Source organism: Dryobates pubescens, chromosome 12, assembly GCF_014839835.1.
Source record: "Dryobates pubescens isolate bDryPub1 chromosome 12, bDryPub1.pri, whole genome shotgun sequence".
NCBI lineage: Eukaryota > Metazoa > Chordata > Aves > Piciformes > Picidae > Dryobates > Dryobates pubescens.
The window spans coordinates 31,694,586-31,718,599 of record NC_071623.1 but is presented as its reverse complement, the minus strand read 5'-3'; the positions used below and the strand labels follow the sequence as shown (position 1 = coordinate 31,718,599).

Genomic DNA, 24,014 nt, shown 5'->3' with positions numbered 1-24,014 from the left:
CATCCTATCACCTGATACTAGAGAGAAGAGACCAACACCTCCCTCACTAAAACCTCTCTTGTAAGGAGCAAGAAAGTCTTCCCTTAGCCTTCTCTTCTCCAGACTAAACAATCCCAGTTCCCTCAGCTGCTTCTCCAAAACTTGTTCTCTAGACCCTTCACCAGCTTTTGTCCTTCTCTCCAGGACCAAGGAATGCATTGAAAGTAGCTCCCTTCTACTGTCCATACTTGTCAGGTGTGTCTTGTCATACCTGGCCATAGTGAGGGACTTGATGTACAACTTTTCCAGTTACTGCAGACCTGAGATCCTGTGGATCCAGTTGTTGCTGTGTTGAGTTTTTTTGTCTCAAAGGTATTGGTTATAGTTTTCAAGGCAGGGCTGGACAGCATTTTACCTTCTAATCCTCTCAGAAGCTCATATAGCTGTACAAACTTGAGAGGTATGAAAGCAGAAGTCACCTTTTTGTCCTGACTTGTGGCTCTGGATGCTGTTGTTGATGCACTTCAGATGTCCAAAATTTTACAAGATTATCTTGCTTTTGAAACTTACCCTGTGTCCAGAGTCCATCTGACTGTATATATGAGTGGACATGCATAACTGAACATAACTTCCTGTGTTGAGGCGATCACAGTCTCATCAATCAAATGTCTACTTCTTTTAACACTTGCTTGCCATTGGTAAACAGTATGTATCTTTGGAACTGGCTGAATTCCTGTCACTTTGTGTTTAATACTGGGCTTTCACTTTGGAAGATGAAAACTGTTTAACAAGCTTCCATTAAGTAGAAGCCAACATTTCTGTGAAAGCAGAACCTTAAGTTTTCTATATCTGGATCATGATCATGGATGTAACTCAATCCTTTCTTTTAAAGCAGGAGCAGGATACAGAACTATGCTTGTGCTGTTTTACATGACCACCTACAATGGAAAACCTTGTTCTAAGATGACTTTTTAGACTAGTTCAAAGCACAATTGATCCATTTCAGCAGCTGGTGACTTTTTCCTGAACTTTAAGCAAACTGCAGTTCTCTGTGAGCATTTTGGGAGATAGAAAAAAAATCAAAATGTAATGCTCTCTAGAATATAGTTTAAAACCAACTGCACAGAGCACTAGTTGTTGCAGTAATCATAATCTCTGCAGTGTTGATACAGCAGTAATACATATGTGAATTAGCCTACTCACAAGCAATGTGCTTGTGCACCCTGTATAAACAATGCAGTATTACTTGTTCAAAATTTGTCCTGTATGAAAACACTGTTGTAATGTTTTACATCCCTGACCAACAACTTTTTCTGATCTGTTTCATTCTTGGACTTCTGCCCTCCAAAATAAATACTTTATTGTGCATGTATGTTTGCTCACCACAGCTGTAGAGATTGGGAGGGAGAGGGTCAGTCTGCCCTGCGAATGAAGACGCACACAAAGAAGGAAGGGGGACTTTCTAGGTGTCAGGTAATGATAGGACTAGGGGGAATGGAAAAAAATTAGAAATGGGTAGATTCAGATTGGATGTTAGGAAGAAGTTTTTTCACCATGAGGGTGGTGAGACACTGGCACAGGTTGCCCAGGGAGGTGGTAGAAGCCTCATCCCTGCAAATGTCCAGGCTGGATGTGACTCTGAGCAACCTGATGGAGTGTGAGGTGTCCCTGCCCATGGCAGGAGGGTTGGAACTAGGTAATCCTTGAGGTCCCTTCCAACCCGAACAATTCTATGATTCTAATTCCTATTAATTTTCATGTGTTTCAGAAAGACTCCTTTCCATTTGTGGAGAACGTTTGTATGTTACATTGTGATTAATTTGGGAATGTCTTCATCAAAACAAAGAATGTACAAGTAGTGATAATTCAGTGGTTGGCTGAAACTTTTAGCTGTGCAGCTTCACATAATAGGAGTCAGTGTTAACCCTCTGGTTTATATTGTACACCTGGCATGTTTCCTGAGTTGATGGGAACTACTATGAGAAAAGAGAGGAAAAATATGAAACATTCCAGCTAACAATAGGGAATTCTTACATTTAGAGGTTTAGGGCATTTCAGATGTTTAGGGCAGGTATTCAGGTATTTAGGGCCTTTCGGATAAAGTTCAAATAATTAGTTTCATGAAATGGTAATTTTGTTTTCCAAATCATTGAAGTGCTGAGGGACTACAAAGTGTTGCTGATGGTCTCCATAAAGAAGTTGCCTAAGAAGCTCTTTCTGTATGTGCCAAGCTGGTTTCTCTATGCTTATATGCTGTACTGCAAAGTTCTCAGTGTCCTGAGATTGTCTATTAAAACTGCCTGTGAGAGATGTAGCAGGCCTATACAATTCTCCCTAGGAGGCCTGTGTCCAGTGTTAATAGGACGGAGGAGAAAGTGCTAGGCTGTTCACAGTGTGTAGTTCTCCTGTTGTGCAGCAATACTGTGGTTTCTTCACTGGTAATCAGGAGTCGTGGTATTAGACTTGAAGTGCAAACTGTTCACATGGAGTAGAGAATATACAGACAAAGGTGAAAATTGCAGCTTTGCACTGTGTAACAAACAGGGGGGAAATGTGTGGTTTGTGTGTGGTGTTTTTCCATCTCTGTAGAGCAGAGTGGTTTTGGTACTGTGGCCTTAGGACACAGCGTGCCAGTGTGTCTTAGTGTTTTCTTATGTTCTTGTTAACCTTTGAAAGGAACTTACTAAGCTTCACAAGAACTCTTATCTGTTTTCCTTGAAAGGTATTCTTTGTTTTACAACCGCTTGAAGAACATTGAGGAGAACGAAGGAGGCCTTGATAAGTTTACAGAAAGTTACAAAACCTTTGGAGTTCAGCAATCTGTGGATGGTGGAATATATTGCAAAGAGTGGGCACCAGGAGCAGAAGCAGTGTTTCTCACAGGTGACTTCAGTAAGTATTTCTAGGAATATATCTTCTCTGCAGCACTGTTTTAAATAAATATCCCCCCTTCACTTACAGAGGCTTTGATAGCAATGATGTAATTGTGATAGTAAAAACAAGCATCATGGTGCAATAAAATGTGTATTTTAATATATTTTATATTTAATGTATTTTATATTTCATGTTTCCTGGCAGTGGCATCTTCAAATACCACCATAACTTATTTACAAAGTGTATTTACAGGTTCTGTTGTTCGGTTGTGGGTATTACACTCCACATGTGAGGACACTTAAACCATTTAAGCACAGACCTAAGAATTTCCAATGCAGCGATTTAAATTGGAAATAAAGGTTCTGTGATCTGTGGTTTCCCACAAATGGGATTCTGTGGCAGGTTAGCTGCATGCTCACAGCTTGCTCCTCTGTCCAGACACTGTGACTATAATTTGTGTTGCCCTTGGCTCAGAGAGGGCTAGGGGCCTCTCTCCTCTTGTGCCCAGTTCATGGTCTGGAGCTTGCCCTTGCCTTGGAGAGGGCTAGGGGGAATCTCTCTCTCTTGTGTGCTCTGTTGCCGGCCTGTAGTCTTTCTGTGGCTCTTCTGGGATTCAGTTCTCTTGGAGCTTTCCCCTTTCTGCCTTGGTCCAGGTGCAAGGCCTGGGTGTAGCTGGTCTGCTAAGGCAGGCCATTCAGCTGCAACTCTGGCAGCATTTGGCTCTTGTTGCTTGCTTGGTGGGAACAACGCAAGTTGCCCAGCGTCTTGGATGGTTTAAATACTGTCCCAAGACAATTAGAATAGAATTAACCAGGTTGGAAAAGACCTTTGAGATCACCAAGTCCAACCTGTCACCCAACACTATCTAATCAACTGAACCAAGCACCAAGCACCCCATCCAGTCTCTTCCTAAACACCTCCAGTGATGGTGACTCCACCACCTCCCTGGGCAGCACATTCCAATGGCCAATCTCTCTTTCTGTGAAGAATTTCTTCCTAACATCCAGCCTAAACAATTAGTTCCCTTTGGTAACACAGAAGCCTGATAACTGGACCTGTGATGGGGCATATCCAAGCATGGCCAAGAGTGCGCACAGTTCACAGCTGTGTCACAAAGTTAATTACAAGTGCTGCATGTTTATCTGGACCCCAGGAAGTGTCCAGTTTTGCATGTTCACAGGTGCTTACAAGGTTAACTACACGTGCTGCACATTTGCCTTGACCATCTGGACTCCAGGCAGTGTCCAGGTTAGCACATTTGCAGGTGCTTAGCCCATTGTCTGGGCTAGGGCTTGTTTTGCAGTTTGACCCTTCAGGACACCTGGCTTAAGCTAATAGCATTTTGCTCTGCATTGCTGTAGCCTAAGAACATATGTTACTACTGTATGGTTAGTATTATGCAGATATTATGCAGTATTATGCTAGATAACAGTGATTTCAGCTATCAATACTGACTGCAAGAGAGCTACATGAGGATAATTCAATAGCTCAACTCTATCTGTATGTGTGTGTACATATATATATGTATATTTATATATGTAAAATTACTCTCCCTACCTCTCATCTCAATGCAGTCCCACTCATAGCTCAAGTTTTTTATGTGGTAGGTTTCATACACTCTAAGTTAAATTATTCACCACAGCTGAAGATCAGAATGTATTTAAGTATATATGTAGATGGCAATTGTAAAATTAGATTTTACATGAAATTAGTATGTCATATTTTACCAAGAGGATATAACTTGCAAACTGGGTTGGCAGCTTGAGGGAAAGCACACATATACCACAGTACAGTAGGTGAAAACTGGAAGGGTTTTCTAAACTTTACTTCACTTAAAGTGTTTCATGTAGTACATCATACCAGGAAGAAGTTTAGAAGTAATATCTTGGAGTTGTTGTATCTATATGCTAATGAAATGTGGCAGTAACAAGTCAAGAGACTAAAAAGAAGCTCACTTTAATGTGGAAAAAATACATTTGTCCAATATATTGTATTCATCAGTCATAGTAAAGTGTTCATTCCCAAAGGGGAAGATAATGTTCTTGGATGGCCTAGAGGAATGGAAGATTGCCATTCAATTCAGGTGGGCTTTAATAATACTCTGATGAGAAATTGGGTTGCAAAACCCTAAGATTTAGATTCAGATTGTTACAGATGTGTTTAATTAAAACTGAATCCCTTTAACCTTTCTTTAAGTTTTCAAAAGGGTTAAAGTCTCAAACTACACTTATGATTATATTGTATTTAAATTGAATATCAGGATTGCTTTTAATAAGAATTCTTTATCAAACTTTTTAATAAAGGGAGCTGTAATTGAAACGTGGAACAAGGTTGAAAATCTTGTACAAAGAAACAAACATGGAACTTAAATGACAGCAGCTCTTTAGGTTGTAAAATTAATGGTGATGGCATATCATATAAACCCATTCCATTTATACTTTGTTTTTTAGTTCTTCTGTAAGGAGATGAATAGCAGTATTGTAGTAATGTTTTACTTAATGATATGGTTTTGTCTGCAAATCTCCTAGGTGTTTGATAGAAAGACACAAAAAATTATATTCCTGCTGTTTAATCAGCTAAGTTTTTGAGTATGAAAAAACTAGTAAAAAAATATAATGACAAGTGTAAGCTTCTTTCAGAATTTATAAATATACTGATAGGGAAGTCATTCTGCCCCTGCACTCAGCACTGCTAGGCCACACCTTGAGTCCTGTGTCCAGTTCGGGGCTCCTCAGTTTAGGAAAGATGTTGAGTTGCTGGAAGGTGTCCAGAGAAGGGCAACAAAGCTGGGGAGGGGTTTGGAGCACAGCCCTGTGAGGAGAGGCTGAGGGAGCTGGGGTTGCTTAGCCTGGAGAAGAGGAGACTCAGAGGGGACCTTATTGCTGTCTACAACTCCCTGAAGGGAGGTGGTAGCCGCATGGGGGTTGGTCTCTTCTCCCAGGCAAGCAGCACCAGAACAAGAGGACACAGTCTCAAGCTGTGCCAGGCGAGGTTTAGGCTGGATGTTAGGAGGAAGTTCTTCATAGAAAGAGTGATTGGCCATTGGAATGTGCTGCCCAGGGAGGTGTTGGAATCACCATCACTGGAGGTGTTCAGGAAGAGACTGAATGGGGTGCTTGGTGCCATGGCTTAGTTGATTATATGATGTTGGATGGTAGGTTGGACTTGATGATCTCAAAGGTCTTTTCCAACCTATTCCATTCCATTCCATTCCATTCCATCCCATCCCATTCCATTCTGAACTGTGCTTAAGATGAACATGAATAATTTATTTCTGTATCTCTATACATGTGAAACCTCAGTTCTGGAAATGTAAAGTTTTTGGTGTATGAGTTTTATGCCTTATAGCAGACAACAAAAGCTTTGATATCACAGTATTTTAGCCCAAATTATGGTATTCACACCTCATTCTGAGACACTCATAATGAAAGGAGTAGCTCCTATTTATTGCATAATTCTTAGTATCATTGGGTATTCTGTAAAAAATCTGTAATAGCACACAACTTATTTAGACTGGAGAATGAAAAACAAAATCAGGACAATTGCAGCACTTTCAGAGTTCTGTCTTTTCTTTAAAACTCCAAAATTGGAGAGAAAAAGGTGTTTTAGCTGGTGCTGGTGTAGTACAATGCTCTAAGTATTAAATGAACGTCTGAAAACATTGGCTTGTGAATTAGTACTTTTAGCATCTCAGTGTATCAAGTGTATGAGGCAATTAGTCAGCTGAGTTTCTGATACTAGAGGCAGTGTCAACATTATAGCTGCGTTAAAAACTCCCAGTGGTAGCACGCTGAATATTTTATTTACACACTGTATTACTGAGGAAATTTGTGACTGCTTGCAGTTTATTGCTACTTCACAGTCAACTGTATCCAAATAAATCATTGAATTGCAATTGCACAGATTGGTTTGGAAATCAGAACACTCAGAATTGTGTTTGGCCGCGCAGGGACTCAGTAGGTTATTGGTAAACAATATTTTCATTATAAAAAAAAGTTACTGTTTTTAAGAAGCTTGAAAGAGTATGTATGTACCAATTTGGAAGTCAATATAGAATATATTGCCATTACTTGTGCTTTCTGTTCTTTAAATTCCCTTGTTTTTTCTTTTTTCTATGCCTTCCCTTCCTTCCAGATAACATTAGCTCTAAAGTGCTGGTCACTCCAGAATATCTGTTTACTTTGGCTTCTACTTTTTTTCTTGCAGTAGTGGGGAGAGCTTCCACTAGGACTGGAGGGTGGAGGAAGAGGCAGGCTGGTTGGTTTTTGGGAGGAGGTTTGTTTATTATTTAAACTGACAGGTTTCTTTCAGAGAGAAGAGAGCTAAATGTAGTGTAGAATAGAATAGAGTAGAGTAGAGTAGACTAGACTAGACTAGACCAGGTTAGAAGACACTTTCAAGATCATCGTGTCCAACCCATCAACCAATACAACCCACGTAAACAACTAACCCATGGCACCAAGCACCCCATCAAGTCTCCTCCTGAACACCTCCAATGATGGTGACTCCACCACCTCCCCGGGCAGCCCATTCCAATGGGCAATCACTCTCTGTATAGAACTTCTTCCTAACATCCAGCCTTTTGGTCCTCTCTGCTCCACAATGTGGGAGCCAAAGCTGACAGCAGTTCACAGAACCACAGAATCACCAAGGTTGGAAGAGACCTCAAAGATATCAAGGTCCAACCTGTCATCTCAGACTTCATGACTAAACCATGGCACCAAGTGCCATGTCCAATCCCCTCTTGAACAAAGCTACTAATTTAAGCTACTAGCCTTCATAATTTGGTATCTGACACCTAAGTGGAAACTTCATATCTTACAAAGATTTCTTTTTTTCTTTTTTTTTTCCCTCCCCCAGAATTGAAACTTTTGCCAAAATGGAGTCTAGACACTGCTGTGCTATGATACTGCACTTTGCTACTTTCTTCAAAGCTTCTTGAAGAAAAATACCTAGATTTCATAGGTAGTGCTATACTTCTGTGGCTGCTGACATCTGAAGACAGTAGACTGAAGTATAAGCTGCTGTTTAATATCCAGGGAGACATCCTATCTGAGAAGCAATGACATTTGCTTTTATGTTAGCATTTGAGCTGTTCAATCACTTTTAAAGCAGGTTATGTTAACGACCCTGCTATTGAGCTGCTGGAAATCAGGCGATGCAGGAGGAAGACCTAACTGGCCACTATGTAGAACATTATAGCGTCCTTAGAGAATGTCTCCATTTATGTTCTGATTTGATATTCCAAGGAAATGGTATAAAAGTGTCTAGTGGGATTTTGATGCCCCTTTTCTTGTCTGAACTGTGATTTATCTGATACCTTTTCCTCAAGAAAGCTGTTGGAATGCTTGCAGAACCCTATATTCTCTTAGAACATCTTTAATTGGCTCACCGGTATGTGGAACATAAAAAAATCTAATTTCTCTAAGTGATTGTTGCATTTGAGAAGTCAACTTCAGTATTTGAAGTTTTTTTCTTTTCAAAATATAGTTACCACTGATGCAGCAACTCTTACATTGGAACAATTGAATGGTTTGGTAAATATACAAGAAGTGCTCCGTTCCCCTAATCAAGGCATGACTTCTAGCACAAAACAAGTTAAGCATGAGCCTCAGAGCTGCATGGCTACGTACTTGTCAACGTGAAAACAAACCAGGAGATGGAACAGGATGTAGATTTATGATTTAACTGGAAGTATTGCATTTAAATTGAGTTCTAACAGCAAATGGCAGAATTCAAGCCATTATAGCTTTTAATTTACTTCTAGGTTAAGGCTCATTTTGTGATTCTTTAGCATGTTAAAGTTGCAGCTCTAAGCAAGAAGTTCTCTTGTGCCTCATCTTGCTGAGGTAGGATTTAATACTGCAATAATTGTCTGGGTTTTGAAGATCTACTCACAGATGAGAGAAACTAAAAGCACCAGGCAATTCAAGATGTCTTCTGTGTTGGATTAAGACATGTCTGGGGCCTTAAATTTTGTGTAGAAACTCTTGTCTTTGTCAATTATCTGAACTTCTGAGCCTTTTTCTGTTTGTAGCTATTGTCAGCCTTTGAAGTCTCTGTTCTCACACTTAGACTTTTGCCTTTTTATTTGTTTTCAACTTCTGAAGAGTCTGTCAGGGTTTGGTTGCTTAGTGGGTTTTTTGTTTGGTTGGGTTTGTTTGTTTGTTTGTTTTAAATATGAGTCATTTTTTGGCCACATTTTGCTGAAGAGTCTGAAAACTAAGCAGTAAAACTGAGAGACGCCTGAACTGCTTTGCCTTTGAAGGAAGCTTTCAATTTTCAGGACATTTTAGCCTTTTATACCTCTTACCTTAATACAAAGCAATATTTTCTGTTCTAACCTTCCTAAATGAGTTCACCTCCAGGGGTAAGTAGTAAACAGTAATTTTAAGTAGGACCATCTGGGACAGATGTATATTGCTTTGCATTTAGTCTTAAGTTGTGAACCACCTAAACCAACTAATGAAGCACCATGTCTGAGAAGAGGAAGAATTAACAGGAGTATTCAGTATTGCTAGCAGGTGAAGGGGAAAGTTTAAGCAGCTTGGGCAGGATTGTTAAAGCTGCCTTGGAGAGCAGAGGTGCTTAAATAGGTAAGGATATGCAACCATTCCCCCTCTAAAGCAGGGAAGAGTTGATGTAACAGAATAATGTAAGAATTCAACAGTTTTGGTGTAATTAACTCAGCTTCAGGCAATTTTCCTCAACTGAGTCTGGGTCTCAGACTTCTGCTCTAATGTTTTATTTTCCTTAGTATTAGCAAGTCCTCATCTGACATATTTAGTTCAGTTCATGCTCAACTGGAGTTTCAAGAAGAGCATTGAAGATATCTGGGGGGGGAAGGAGGCTGAGAGTTGTTAGTAATACCTGTATGAAGGTCTTGACTATCATAAATCCTAACATGTTCCTTAAAGCAGTCTTGCAACTTCTTAAGAGGTTTGTTACTTTTAAAATCTTTCTTCTGTTTTCCATATTTGTGTGAATTGTTTATTTAAAAGTGAGTGTTGGGGGTTTTTTGGTTGTTTTCTTTCTTATTCTTCTTTTTCTTTTTGCATCCTAATGATGTATTCTACATCTTGTTACCATTCCCTGAAATAAAGTATCTATGTATTATAGTGTGTAAACACTACATAGAGCGTTTCCAATTTTGACATTCTTATCAGGATTACTTTATTGCTAAGCTATTGTTTGTTCAATATTGATTTTTAGTAACCTTAGTAGATGTTAGTAGTATTTATCTTTTATTATTGTTTTTTTTGATTGAAACTGCAGAGTAAAACCAAGTGGGAAGTTCCATCAAAATCTCTCAACAATGCAAACTCTTCTGCTATTAATTAAGCAGTAGTTTAGCAAATACTTTCCTTCTGCTAACATGTGTATCTTGTATCTATCCAAATACTTTGTGATAAAAGCTGTCCTGTCAGTGGAATAACAAGTTAATTCTATTTATGTCCTTGAGCTGCTCTATTGTAATAATCTCTTGACTTCCCTACTGGGTAGGCTTTTGTCACGTTGTCTAGCCTGTTAGATCTGTGCCTTTCAGTTTTTGCTGAAGATTGGCAGTTTGTGGTCTCAAACAGGTGTGTAAGAGCAACTAGAAACTTACTTTGAAAGCACCTGAGTCTGTCTGTGAAACCCCAGGCATCCACATACTGTTAGAGAAGATTATCTTTTAGTTGCACAGCAGAGAGTTTTTTGTTGTTCTTTGTGATTATTGATGTCTAGGAAAAATACACATGTTGATGGATTATCACTTCACTTCCATACCTTCCCTCTTGGGATTTTCATGGTGCCAAACGTGGTGATACTGCTCCAGTGGCGTGTCCAGAGTTTTATTGAGTTGCTTTTAATCCTAACTGCCATGTTTAGTACCAAGAGTGTTTTATATTTGCTTCAGTTAGTCATGGAACTACAGCTGAGAGTGTGAGCAATATGCTAGCTGTTACAGAGTACCTGCTTTGAGATCATGCACTGTAGCTCCTGTGAGGAGATGGCCCCTTAAAGGCTGCTTGTTCTTTTGTTGTGTTTGTTTTTCTTCTTTTTGGTTTCCTTGTGTTGTTTGGTAGCTTGTGTGGGGGTTTTGGTTTTGTTTCTGTTTTTCTTCTGTTGTGTTTGTTTTCCTACAACAGGACCTGGCATACAAACAGAAAGCATGAAGGAAGTAACATGTTACTTTAAGATCTTGCAATTTACTGTGTTGACTGGTTTCTTGTTAGTTTAGGAGCCTCTGCCTTCAACTGTGAGACAGGGATGTTTCAAGACAAAAAATAGTAATTTTCAAACTTGGTTTGCCACTTCCTTCTAGGCTAGAAATTACTATGTTGCTGAAGTCTGTTAGTTCAGAAGCTTTATATGAGTTAACCTTGAACATCCATACAAACACAAGACCTTGGCAAATGTCTGTTCAGTTGGGCATGTCATAATGACCAGCCTTGCATGTCTCCAGCGCTCAGTGAATCCAAAACAGACAAAGAGTCTTGAATTATGGAATCTAAGCTTGATTCAGTAATACTTTTAATGAAAAAGGGATCTTATTCAAGACTTAATTAAATACAGTTTGTTAAGAAAGCTAACAGGTTGAGAGAGAGGTTCTTCTCCCCCTTTACTTTGCTCTAGTGAGACCACATCTAGAGTATTTTGTCCAGTTGTGGGCTCCCCACTTTAATACAGACAAGGCAATAGAACAGAGTTCAATGGAGGTCTATGAGGATGATTAAGGGACTGGGACACCTGCCTTAAGAAAGGCTGAGAGACCTGGGGCTTATTATTCTGGGGAGGAGAAGACTGGAGGGGAACTTGTTAATATTTACAAATACAAAGAGTGGTTGTCAAGAAGGGACCAGTTTCTTTTCAGTGGTACCCTTTGAAAGGACAAGGGGCAACAGATACCAACTGGAACACAGAAGTTTGACTTCAACATGAGGAAAAACATCTTTACTGTGAGGATGCTGGAGCACTGGAACAGGCTGTCCAGAGAGTTTGTGAAGTCTTCCTCTCTAGAGACTTTCAAAACCTGCCTGGATATGTTCCTGTGTGGCCTACCTGAGGTGAAGCTGGATTCAGTTTCTGGAGGTCCCTTCCAACCCCTACCATTTCATGAATCTGTGATAGCTGACCATGCTGTCATTGTCTGGTATCGTGTGCTATCCTATGCCTTGTTACCAAGTCCATGTGCAGCTTCCCCTTTGTTTTTCCTGTTTCATACATGCTATAGGATGCCATTTGGTCAAAATAGAGGCGGTGAGCAGTGTGTGTGTCTAATCACAGTTTAAGCATTCAGTTTGTGGACATTGGTTTTTATTACATTTTTTCTGCTTTCCCTCTCCATAATCAACAGCTGCTGATAAGTTTTTCCCATAGTGTTGTAGCAAATACTTCTGCCAGCTTGTTTAGAATGTGAGACTTTTGGGTTTAAATCTACATTATGCATTAATTTTCTGCCATTCATTTTCATACCACCATGACTTTGTGGTACGGTCATGTGTGGTTTTCTGGAGGAGGATGTCATTTTGACTTGGATCTGAGCAGGTGCAGTAGACATGTAATCATTGTCAATGAGAATGGAGTACAGTTTCCTGTTGAAAATCCCACACATTTTATTGAATTTCTTTCAAATGTGTACAGTAGTATTATATATAAAGGTATTTGTGCCTACTGCTACTATAACTTGTTCCAAAAAGCAACACACTGTTGCTACTTTGAATTTTAATTTGGCACATTTTAAGGTAAATACACTTAATATTTATTATTTCATTTTTTTTATGTTCCAGATGGCTGGGATCCATTTTCTCATCCATATAGGAAGATGGAATATGGGAAGTGGGAGTTGTTCATTCCACCTGGACAAGATGGTTGTCCTCCTGTGCCCCATGGATCAAAACTAAAGGTGTTGGTTCTAGACTTACTCTGTCTGCTGAAAATATCCTTTTTGTTTTCCTTTAAATAATATTCTCTTCTTTTAACTGTTTTAAGAAGCAGAATCAGTTGATGAGTGAATTGTCAATGTTTAGCTCTCTTTGTGATGCTTAGGAACAGGCCTGTGTGGCTGAAATGTGGATTTGTATCCTGTTACAAGATGAAAAGCGTATTTGCATGTAATTGGAAAAATGAGAATTACTATGTAATATTTCAGTAATGTCTTTCTGCACCTCATGCAACTGCCTGAGATTAAGATCCTCTTCAAATCTCAGTAGTTTGGGAATTGTGATTCATTTAACCGTGTCTTTTCAGGTGATCTTTATATGTTGCTTTAATGGTACATTTGAGTTTGTAAAACTTCTACCCATCCTTTAGGATTAATGGTGTTGAGCAGTAGACTTAGGCTAAGTTCAAGACAGAGACAGAGAAAACTTACCTGTGTTTTATTGGTTGTATTTCTCAAGTATCCACGAGGATAAAATCCTTTCTTCCAGAAAGTACTGGAAAGTTTCTTTGAGCTGTCAAATGCCACACTTAGGCTTTGTGCAGATATATTCAATGACAACTATCAGTGGAGTTGATTGTTTGTAGGCAAATGCTGTTTCCAATCAGAGTTGGACTTAGAAGACTTTGAATTGTTGCAGTCAGAGCTTGAGTTTCAGAGATACTGGATGCTAATTGGACAGTAATTAGTAATGCAGTAAGTTGTGAAATCATTTATAGACTGGGAAAACTGGAGCATTTGTATAGTACCACTGTATTTTGAGAGATCCCATCAACAGAACTAACACACTGAAAAGAATCCTTATTTTTCTTCAGAAAATCAGCTTAGGTAAACAAGAAATCTGCTGAAACAAAGATATGCATAAAAATGCTCTGGAAGTGCTGACTCAATGTGTGTGCTTATCTCTATGCTTTTTTGTTATGGTATATGAAATCATTCCAGTAATATGGATGAACTGAAATTGGGAAATAATCACTGAAGGATGAGAAAGCTAGTTTTATTTTGTAATGCAGGAAAGAAAACAGTTGGCTGCAACTCAGAAATAGAGTGGTGATGAAGTAATGTATAGTTACTGAACACTTTCCTTCATTTTGAGGTGTGAGTAGGTTAGACTCTTTCTCTTATTGATTTATTGTAGCTAAACTTACCTTTTATGCTGTGACTACAAAACTATTGTCCTTATATACTGTAGACTATTCTGTGCTCAGTGTAGAGACAAGAGGCTTTGATTATTATTAATGTAATAGCAAAAGGCATATGTTGTTAAAGACATTTGGAAAAACTTCAGCGTATTTATTTTGCCTGTCTACCTGTATGGTCGTGTCTCACAGCTCTTTATAGTAGCTTCTCCTTTCATTCACCATTCCATTTTGAAATACACTTCATAAAGCAGAGATTCCATAGTGCATAATTTATGCAGTATGCAGAGTTTTTGACTGCTGATTACTCTTGGTGCTGATGTGTGAGTAAGATGATTTGCTATAATTGTATAGTTTCTCTGAGTCTTCTGAAAAGCCATGCTGGCCAAAAGGAAAGAGTTTGTTTTCCTCTATTGCTTTTTTTGCTCTGTCATTTCTTTAGCTGTGCTTGCATATGGTCATTTTTGAATAAGGGTGTATGCAGTTATCATGATGCTCAGAATACGTGATTGCCAAACAGGCTCATGAAGCTGGACTGCTCATTCTACCTGTGAGCTAGACTTGCTTGTGAGTGTGTATGGTTTTGTCCTTACAGATAATTTTGAAACTCGTTTCATAAACACACATAGTTTTAATTACTTCATCCATGCCATCCTCATCCATATCTTTGCTGATAATAGAATAGAATAGAATCAACCAGGTTGGAAAAACCTATGAGATTATCAAGTTCAACCCATCACCCAACACCATCTGATCAACTAAACCATGGCACCAAGCACCTCATCCAGTCTCTTCCTAAACACCTCCAATGATGGTGACTCCACCACCTCTCCTTGGTTCTTACACAGCACATCACAATGTGTACTTTCAAAGTATTTAGATGATATTACTACCATGGAAAAAAAATCTCCAGTTAAGGTATTTATAAAAGGAAGTTGGACTATTCAATGTGCTAGGCATGCATGCCTCATACCATGGCTGACCGTTTAGGTTCAATAGGTTCAGAAAGCTGATGTTCTTATTGAAGGTTGTTTTCAAACTACATGGCTCTGCTGTGATTGTCCATAAATGTATGTATTTTTCAGAACACAGGAATGTGTCGTAGAATGTGGTTTTGCAGTTCTTTCTTCATGTAGAAGCTGAGAGTATTGGATTGTCTGTAGATGGAAATTACTATGCAGATTGAAGAGCTGGTGTTTAAATACACAGGCACTGTTGTCTGCACACCCTAGACTAGGCAACAAAAAGTATTTAGTGATGAAGATATTCTCTCTTTTGCTTTACTAAAGAAACATAAGGGAATTACAGGCCTAAAAGTTTCTTATACCACCATTATTCTTAAATATTTCAATTAGTGTGCTTTAGACACTTATGTAGTGATTTGATTAACATGATAGGGGGGAAAGTCTCCACCAGAAGGCCCTTATCCTTGGATTCTGTCTATGCTGTTTTCATCTCTGGTTCTGCACAGGTGAATGCCAAGTTCTGAAATGGTGACAAGGTCATTCCTTTTTATAAAAAAGTAATTTCTAAGCCAGAATGGGAAATGGATGGAGTGTAGCTGGTGACACTAATTTAGATCAGGTCAGACAATAATTTTATAGGAAAGTAAATGAGGAGCAGAGGTCAAACGTTTGCCTGTGTTCTATAGTCCATTGTCCACTGTAGCTCTTCAGGCAGCCTTTTCTTAGTAAGTATAAACATTGAAGAAGATAAGTAATTAAAAAAAACCCTGCTATAGCTCTTCAGATACATTTGTGTGAAGGGATGGATGCTTGTAACAGTTGAGTGACTCCCTTGTGGTTTATGACATCCATCAGCACAGAAAGATCGCCTGCTAAAAAAGGACACTTGTTTTTTTCTTGCATGGAACAGTGGGGAGCTTAAAGTGAGTGAAGTGAACAGATATAGCTGCTGTTGTGGTTTTGTGGTGTTTATTGTTTTTAGACAACAACAATCCCCAAACCCAACAAAACAAACAAACTGCCAAAGCCCCACAACAAGCCCAAATTCTCACAGATGTCATGAACTGAGAGTAATTTAAAACAGACCCAACCAAAACCAAAATCCCCCCCAAACAAATAAAAACAGCAACAAAATAACCCTGTTAATTGTTTTCACTGTAGTCTGTAAGACCCTAATTTTCAGATAGTGGTAGTAGAGTTTAGGGGTGGGGGATGTACTGGTAAAAATATAGATCTTAATTGCATTGGGGAACTTGTTTAATAATCTTTATAGGAATGCTAAGGAACAATACAAAATGTGGAACAAGTCAAAAATAGAAGCTAGTAAGAATTCAAACCTAGATGAAGATTTTAAAATTCATGGCTAGTGATCAAGTTCTAAAATCATTTCATGCAGCTAAATATGAAGATATGGTGAGATCAGTACCTCTCAAATATTGGGAATTATGATTAAGCAGCTGCTGCCCTGGAACACCGAGTAGGGCACCTGTATGGAAGAATCACTAAATGTTCTTCTATATTAAAACAGTAGTAGTTGTTCAGCTTTGTAGTAATGACAGTAGATATGGAATTTCTGAAGTGATTCGAGAGAGCAAGGATTTTATGCATTAATAAATTGATCTGCTGATGTGTTGGGTAGGTGTGTGAAGTTAAAACATTGTATGCATCTAAGTACCACTTAGATATTCATGTGGCTTAATGCACATCATTGTGGCTTTTTTTCTCTTGAGCTACGAAGGTAAGAGTCAGGATGGCTAGCATGCCTCCATATGCAACTTCTACCAAGAGCAAGGTGAAAAGAAGGAAGTTGTCTGTAAAACATCAGTAACTAAATCTGTTGGTTTCTTACTACCTTTTGAAGCCATGTGTGTTAACTACCCATTGGTGGGCTTCTCCATTTTCATGTAATTAGGTTTAAATAAAATAAACAAAAAATAAGAAAAAAATTATTTGTTTGGGCTTTAACAGATCATTTCTGGGTACCACAGCAGCCTTTACAGTGGTCTGTGTATGCTGACAGAACTCATCACACACAGCTCAGGGAACAAGTAATAATTTTCCCTAGAAAGGTCACCTCAGAAAATAGTAGAAACCTTTAAAAACTCTACATTCCATCGTTTGCTAAACCTATATCCTTTCCTTTTTCACACACATCTATCTGCATGGATGGGTGTTTATTTATTTATATGCTAAACTTCATAGCTTTTTGAGGGAGTGTCTTATGAGGTGATAAGATTTGATACCTTGTGCACTTGTTAACACAGTTTTCTTCTGTTGATATTCCCGACGCTCAGTGATTGCTGAACAGTAGTGCCAGGTTCAATACAAAGTTTGGGCTGAATGTGAAGAACAATCACAACTTTATTTGGTTTTCAGCTTGTACAGAGTATTTTAAAAGTTCACTTCTGCTGGTTTTGAGTAGTATTTCAGTCCAAAGTTATAAACCTTTTTAATGTTAAAGGATGCAAAGAAGGGACTGCTTTGAGTCAGAGCACATAGATTATTCATGATTAGAAGTACCTAAAAGTACACTTGTACCCATGCAATGTTGGGGAGAGTAAAGCCAGTTATAAATAATATTATTTAAATTTCATCCTTACAGTTCTTGCCACTGCATGTTCTGTGTTTAACTTGTAAACCTTGAAAAGGAATCAAATATGGGGAGCTGTTAAGTTAATCAGTGTCAGGGAACCACTATTAGTAAAATTCATCATATGTAATTACTGGCAGTGATGAAGCAAATGGCATTGCAGCTGACCCTACTGGTCAGGAAGTCCAGCAGCACAATATCAGAGTGTCTTCAAGTTCAGGTTTCACACACTTCAAGCAGTCTGCAGTCAAAATGTGAAGATGTTTTTAATAAGAATGTGAAAATCCATGAAGCTTTTTAATAATGAGGTGACAGGCTGGTCGTTAGGATGGGAGCGTGGAGGGATTTCTGTAAGGTAAGATGTAAGAAGGTTATGTGCAGTCAGACAGCTTTCACAAAGCCCTGGGTGTCCCTAAAGAAGATGTGAAACTTGATCTCAATGGGAAGCTTCCTGAGAAAATGTTCACTGGTTTCTTGCACGTACAAATGTAAACACTTCCAATGATTTTTCTTGTTTTCACCTCAGCGGAGGGGGAGGGGGGAATGGCTTTGCTCATAGTCTGAAGTTCTATGTCACTTACGTTTCATGTCTTAAATTATTTCATAAATGCTGTGTAGCATGGGGAAAAAAAGAACCAACCAAAAAACAACACCCCCAAAACCCAAACAAATCAGGTCTGTAAAGTTGAAAACTGAAAGACTCAAGCATTCTGTATCATCCTGTTTATATAACCTCTATGTAAGAAGGAGCAGGCGTGGCATTGCTGTCATCTTGAACATTAGGGAACAGGACTTAAGTCCTAGCATATACATTTCTAGACATCAGTGCTGCTAAAATGAGTAAATCATTAGTTAAATTTTTGTCACTACTTTTATTTCATTGCTTGATTGTGAGCCATAATGCTCCATCAAGTTACTGCAGGCTTCTGGCTTATAGATTAGTTTTACCAGCAGGAAGAATTGCCGAAGTCTCTCGACTTTGCCTTTTTGGATATGGTAAACAAGGTGCTGTTACTTGTGGTCTCATAGGAGAGGTTGTGATAGTGATGAAACGTTGTAATGTAGTGGACTTGCTGTTTGGAGCCTTTTTTGAGACTGAGCTCAGCACTTCAGGACATGCTTGTGCAGTTATTTTGACAGGCTTAGTTCTCCTGTGACTTGAAGATCACACTGTTCTTTGGTAGGAGCTTTTGCCATATAAAATGCTATCCTTTTAGTATATCCATACGGAAGACTGATTCTATTGATATTAGGTATGTGCTAAAGCAAAATGTGAAGTTTTTTGGAGGAAAAGAGACATTTCTAAAGAAGGGGTCTCAAAATGGATTTTGAAGTCTGTGTCCCTTTTAAGTATTTATAAACATGGCTGTGGTTTTGGGAGGGAATGTGTTTTGAAGATAGGCTCACTAATTAGGTGCATTTTCAGTGTGACTTACTGGTACACACTTCCTGGTTTTCAGCTCTTTATTTATGATGTCAAGGAGAAAGTGGAAGATAAACTTTGGTGTTCTAAAGGACTCATTCCACATCTTGGATGCCCAAGTCTTGTCAGATGGAATTTGTACTGGCAACACAGCCAGCAGTGGAGCTGATGACTTTGCTGAGACATTATAATAACATATTTGAGGTAGTCAACTTAGAATATCAGAAAATGTTTAAGTTAATGCACCTGACAATATATGAAGAGGGTCAGGTGATCTTGTCCATGACAAAACCTCAGAGCAGAGGGAACACATCACAATGGTCTGCACTTTCTATTATCTGCTGAAGAGAGTGTGACCTAAAGTATTAGAGATTCTTGAGCTGTTGAGCAGGGAGATAACAGCAAGAGGAGGAAAAGGATAGTGGAAGGACCATTTGGGTCTCAGTTATAAGATACCATGGGAGTATGTGACAGGAGGTGGACAGTGTTAAGTATGACTTGCCTCATCTCCTAAAGACCTTTGGCTGCCAGTTTGAAACAGCTGTGAATGTAAAAATCCAAACCCAAGCGTGCTATGCCACAACCACCCAACTGCAAGGTGCATTATGCAGCAGTTGTCCTTTGTACAAACACTTTATAGTTGAGGGTAAGTAATACTTAATGCTTGGGTGCCCCTATTACATACTTCGGCAGCTTCTTTTCTACTTGACACGGCTTGAAACAACTCTATTAGAGTTTTGCTTATTGTGTGTAATGTGCTTTATTATTACAGTTGCTTTTCAAACTGTGCTCTCCTACCCCAAACTCCTCTCAGTTACGTCATACATGTATGAATGCTCTTATATTATGCATAGAAGTTTTTATAGTCCTTGAGGCTACAGCACTGTTGTTACAACTTGATTCTAGTTAAATTGCTGGGAGTAAAAAATGTCTTGACGTGTGTACCTTAGAGAGTTCTATTTTCCTTTTACTGATTTGATTTTGATTTTTTTTTCCCCAAAATGTGGGTTCTAGAGTGAAAGCAAAGTTTGGATGCCATCCTGCATGGCAGATACGTGTGGTGCTTTCCTGTTTTTACAACATGAAACAGCTTATCCTTCAATAGCTAGTAATGCCACAGCTGTGTAGCTAGCAGTTGCCAAGCCTCTTGTTGTCTCCTGCAGAAATCCATGTATTTTTAGGGTAGTTCAGGATGAATAAGTGAAGCATTGTCTCTCAACTTGTGCCTTTTAAATCTATTTGGAATGTTTCCACATGATATTGCTTTCATTTATAACAACTCTCCTATAGTTTCCTTGATTTTAACAGTTCAATATTTCAATGTTTTTATCTCTGTCTGCAGAGCTTTGAATAATATTAGCTACTGTCTCCATCTTCTGATTTTTTTGTTTATTTTTTACTTATTTTGTTTTCTTTATTTTTCCTGTTATTTACTGATTTCTCTTCTAAAGAAGCATGGAAATGGAGAAAAGAGCAACAACTTTCCCATTCAGTCTGATCTAGTCAACTAGTTGAATGTATTCTTAGGTACTTTACTGCAATTGAAATGCTTCATTCAGGAATGGAGCTGTATCTCCCTCTTTTGGAAAGCCAAGGCATGACTTCATGATTTGGCTTTGAAGAGAGAAGGTTTTGCTTTGTTCATCTCTTAATAATTGTTTTTATTTATTCTCTTTCCTGGGGGGAGAAGGGAATGGGAAAGAAGGGGGAACTGCAAGCAAATATCTTTAGTAAGTTTAGAGAGGATGTGTTTACAGAAAACTTACCTGCACAGCAAATAGACTCCCACTGGCCTCTGAATCACATAGATTGCTCTGCATAGATTTGTTAAATACCAGTATTTCTGAAGTAGTTTCTGCCTTTCTCCAATAGCTGAGGAATATCTTTTTCAATATTTGATTTAAATGCTTGTCCCTTTAGAAGATTTCTGTGCTAGAAGATTCCTTGGAAGAAAAAACCAAAACCACAAAGACAGCTTTGTCTTGACTGACTTAATTTTGACAGTGTTTTTAAGCTGATGAGGGGAAAAAAGTTGCAGAAAGGGAGTTGTGGCATACTGCCACCAGAGTGGTTTAGTACTTTTAGATGTTATTTTGTTTTGTTCTTCCAGTGTAAGTGATTTGCAGCATAGGGAGAGGAACACCCTGGCAGATGCAGAACACTGTCTGTTCTTTCAGAAACTCAGTTCATTTGTTAAATAACTGCAGCGACTGCTAGCATCTTGAGGGAGAGGATTTTTTTGGTTATTAGGAGTAGCAGGAATAGAGCATAATGAAGTGAGGTGTTTGGGTGGAAGGAGCCTTCTGGTGAGTTTGTCACATGTTTTTCATGCCTCCTTCCTTAATGATTTGGATGGAAGCTCTATTTGGGAAGGTATTTCTGAGTAGGGAAAGTTGAAGTGTTGAACAGCTTCTGATCCCTTTTTCTTCATCCTGTCTTTCCCTGAGCTTTGTTGGGTGGGGCTGTTGGTAACATGAAGAGTAAGGCACTAAGGAAGAAGCTGTGCTTGCCTTCTGTTTTTTATTCCGTCTTTTTATTATTTAGTAGCCTTAGAAGGAGAAGGTAAAGAGGGAAACATTTTATCTGGTCTCTAAAATCTATTTGATTGGAATGAGTCAGTGTCAGAATAAAGCTCTGAACAGTGCTGTTCTATCCTAGCTTTTTGCCAGGCTTGTGTATTTTTTTTCTAAATCTTCTTTAAAATGAACTGTGTCAAACAAGATACAATGAGTTCTGGCCCTGGGTTCCATAGCAGGTTGCATTGCGTTACTGGAAAGCGTTGTGCTGTGATCCTGTGTCTTACAGAACAAATACATAAAAATGTTGCCTCTAGACCCTGTATTTCTCTCACAAACCAGCATGACCTGTAGAAGGAGAATGGTAATAGTTGCTCTGTTATTTCCTCTGTGTGTGCAGGTAGGGGTGGTGATAAAATTGTATTTACTTTTGTGAATGAGCTCAATTTACACCATTCACTGGCAAAAGATCATAAGAACTGTGTATTCTGTCCTGGGTGCTACATTGAGGATTGGATATGTTTTGTGGCAGCAAAGTAGACAGATAAGTTGTACAGGGAAAGGTATTTTCAGCGGATAGTAAAACTCCATTTCTGTTTCTCTAGCAATTTTAGGGGATTGAGAAAAGAATGAACAATTTGGGGGGGGGGGGGGAAGGCAATATGATCTCATAGCAGGATTGTGCCAGTGACTTGAATGCAGGAGTTGTCTTTGAAATCAAACTTACTTTCTGAAATAAGATCTAAGACCAGGTGATCCTACGGCAGCAAGATGTCCTGCACTGGAATTTTGGAGAAATTAATTTTAACTGGTTTAGAAGCATTGTAAATGTGTAGTGCTTTCTCTTTGGTACCCTATTTCTGCTTTGGCTTTGTCCACAGTGTGTATTGTACTAAAAACCATCTCGGTGTACAAGCAGTTGTTTTCCTTCCCCTGGCAGTCTTAGGATGACTAATGGAGGGAAATACCTTAATGTTAATAGTTTATAATTTCATGTAGAAGAAAAACCTGGTTATGTTACTGCAGCATCTAACTAATTTCCTAGGGAGTCTTTAAGACCTACTCTTGTCATGCTCTTAGGTTTTGGGTGGAACTTACTTTCAAATCAAGTGCATATTATTAAGATGCGATGGTGTTTCCTCCTGTGTTCTTGGGGCTTTCATTTCTGGGTAATCCTGTCACAGAAATGAATAGACATGAAGCTAATGAAATACAATAGATTACAAAACATTGAAAGAATAGCTTATTGATTTTATAGAGAAACAAGTCACTGACATTTACCTATTTATGTTAAAGATAATAATAATAACAATAATAAACCAGGTTGGAAGAGACCTTCAAGATCATTGTGTCCAACCCCTCAACCAATCCAACCCACCTAAACAACTAACCTATGGCACCAAGCACCATCAAGTCTCCTCCTGAACACCTCCAATGATGATGACTCCACCACCTCCCCGGGCAGCCCATTCCAATGGGCAATCACTCTCTCTGTATAGAACTTCTGTGGAGGGGAGAACTGAACTTGGTTTGATGGCCAATTTAATATCATCATTATATTAAAAGCCACATATGCCAACAGTTATTCCATGTGCTTTCAAGCTGTTAAAGTAATGAAAGTGTTTCATGGCAGTCTATTGACTTGCATAGTCACCAGTTACCTAGTTATCTCCTCCTTTTTTTCCCCTCTCCTCAACTAAAGTGTAAATGGCACACTGCTACGTGACAAACTTCCTGAACCACAACAATGTCAGTCTTGATTATCTTTAAATAAAAAGAATCCAGGAAATGTTGGGTTTAAAAACATACCTGAAAATTAATGAATTACCAAGACAGCATGGCTGATTTTATTTGTAATGTTTGATCTTGTATCATCATCAGTGGAAATGAAGGCAGATGACTTACGAAAATAAATCATAATCTAATACAAAGCTCATGCATGGAATCAATGTCTACTTTAGATGCAGGTACTGAAAGCTAAAGGAGCAGATGCTGGGCAGAGAAATTGTCTGATCTTGTATGTAACTGTCATATGAATTGCTCTCCCACGCTGCTCTGAATATCTGTGTATTTGTACACAGGAAGATGAGGCAGACAGCTGAAACTGATGTGAAGCGGGAGGCAGGCAAACACAAGAAGGGGGAGAAAATCAAGTAAATGTTAGAAATTATGTTTTGTGGCCTGCTAGATCTATGTGTGTTCTTTAAATGGAGTATCTGTGTTGTGTACTATGTCAGTCTCCATTATGGTTTATGCAGCAGGTATGATATGAATTACATGTGATGGTGTGTCTATGCTGTGGTTACAGGTGGTGATTCGTGCTCAGAACGGTGAACTCCTCTATCGTATTTCACCTTGGGCAAGATATGTAGTCCGTGATGAAGACAAAGTGAACTATGATTGGGTACACTGGAATCCACCACAGTCATATATAGTAAGGCTTAAATATTCTTTTCAAAGAAAGCATGAAACTGTGTATTGTGGCATCATTGTACCCCTGCTTGGCAACACAAAGAAAGAATTGTTCTGCAAAAAGAGGGTGGTGAACTCGGGTGGCTACCTGAGTAATTAAGGGGGTTTAATTTTGACTTTGAGACACACAA

The 24,014-nt window shown here is 38.8% G+C and overlaps 1 protein-coding gene across 2 annotated transcripts in view; it reads left to right on the top strand.

Moving 5' to 3' along the window:
• GBE1 (1,4-alpha-glucan branching enzyme 1) overlaps positions 1–24,014 on the top strand; it is a 136,301-nt gene that overhangs the window by 31,738 nt on the left and 80,549 nt on the right. For both annotated transcript variants that reach the window (XM_054166110.1, XM_054166109.1), the window contains exons 2-4: positions 2,702–2,871; positions 12,627–12,742; positions 23,720–23,845. In XM_054166110.1, the coding sequence (XP_054022085.1) occupies positions 2,702–2,871; positions 12,627–12,742; positions 23,720–23,845 (412 nt within the window). The remainder of the gene's footprint in view (positions 1–2,701; positions 2,872–12,626; positions 12,743–23,719; positions 23,846–24,014) is intronic.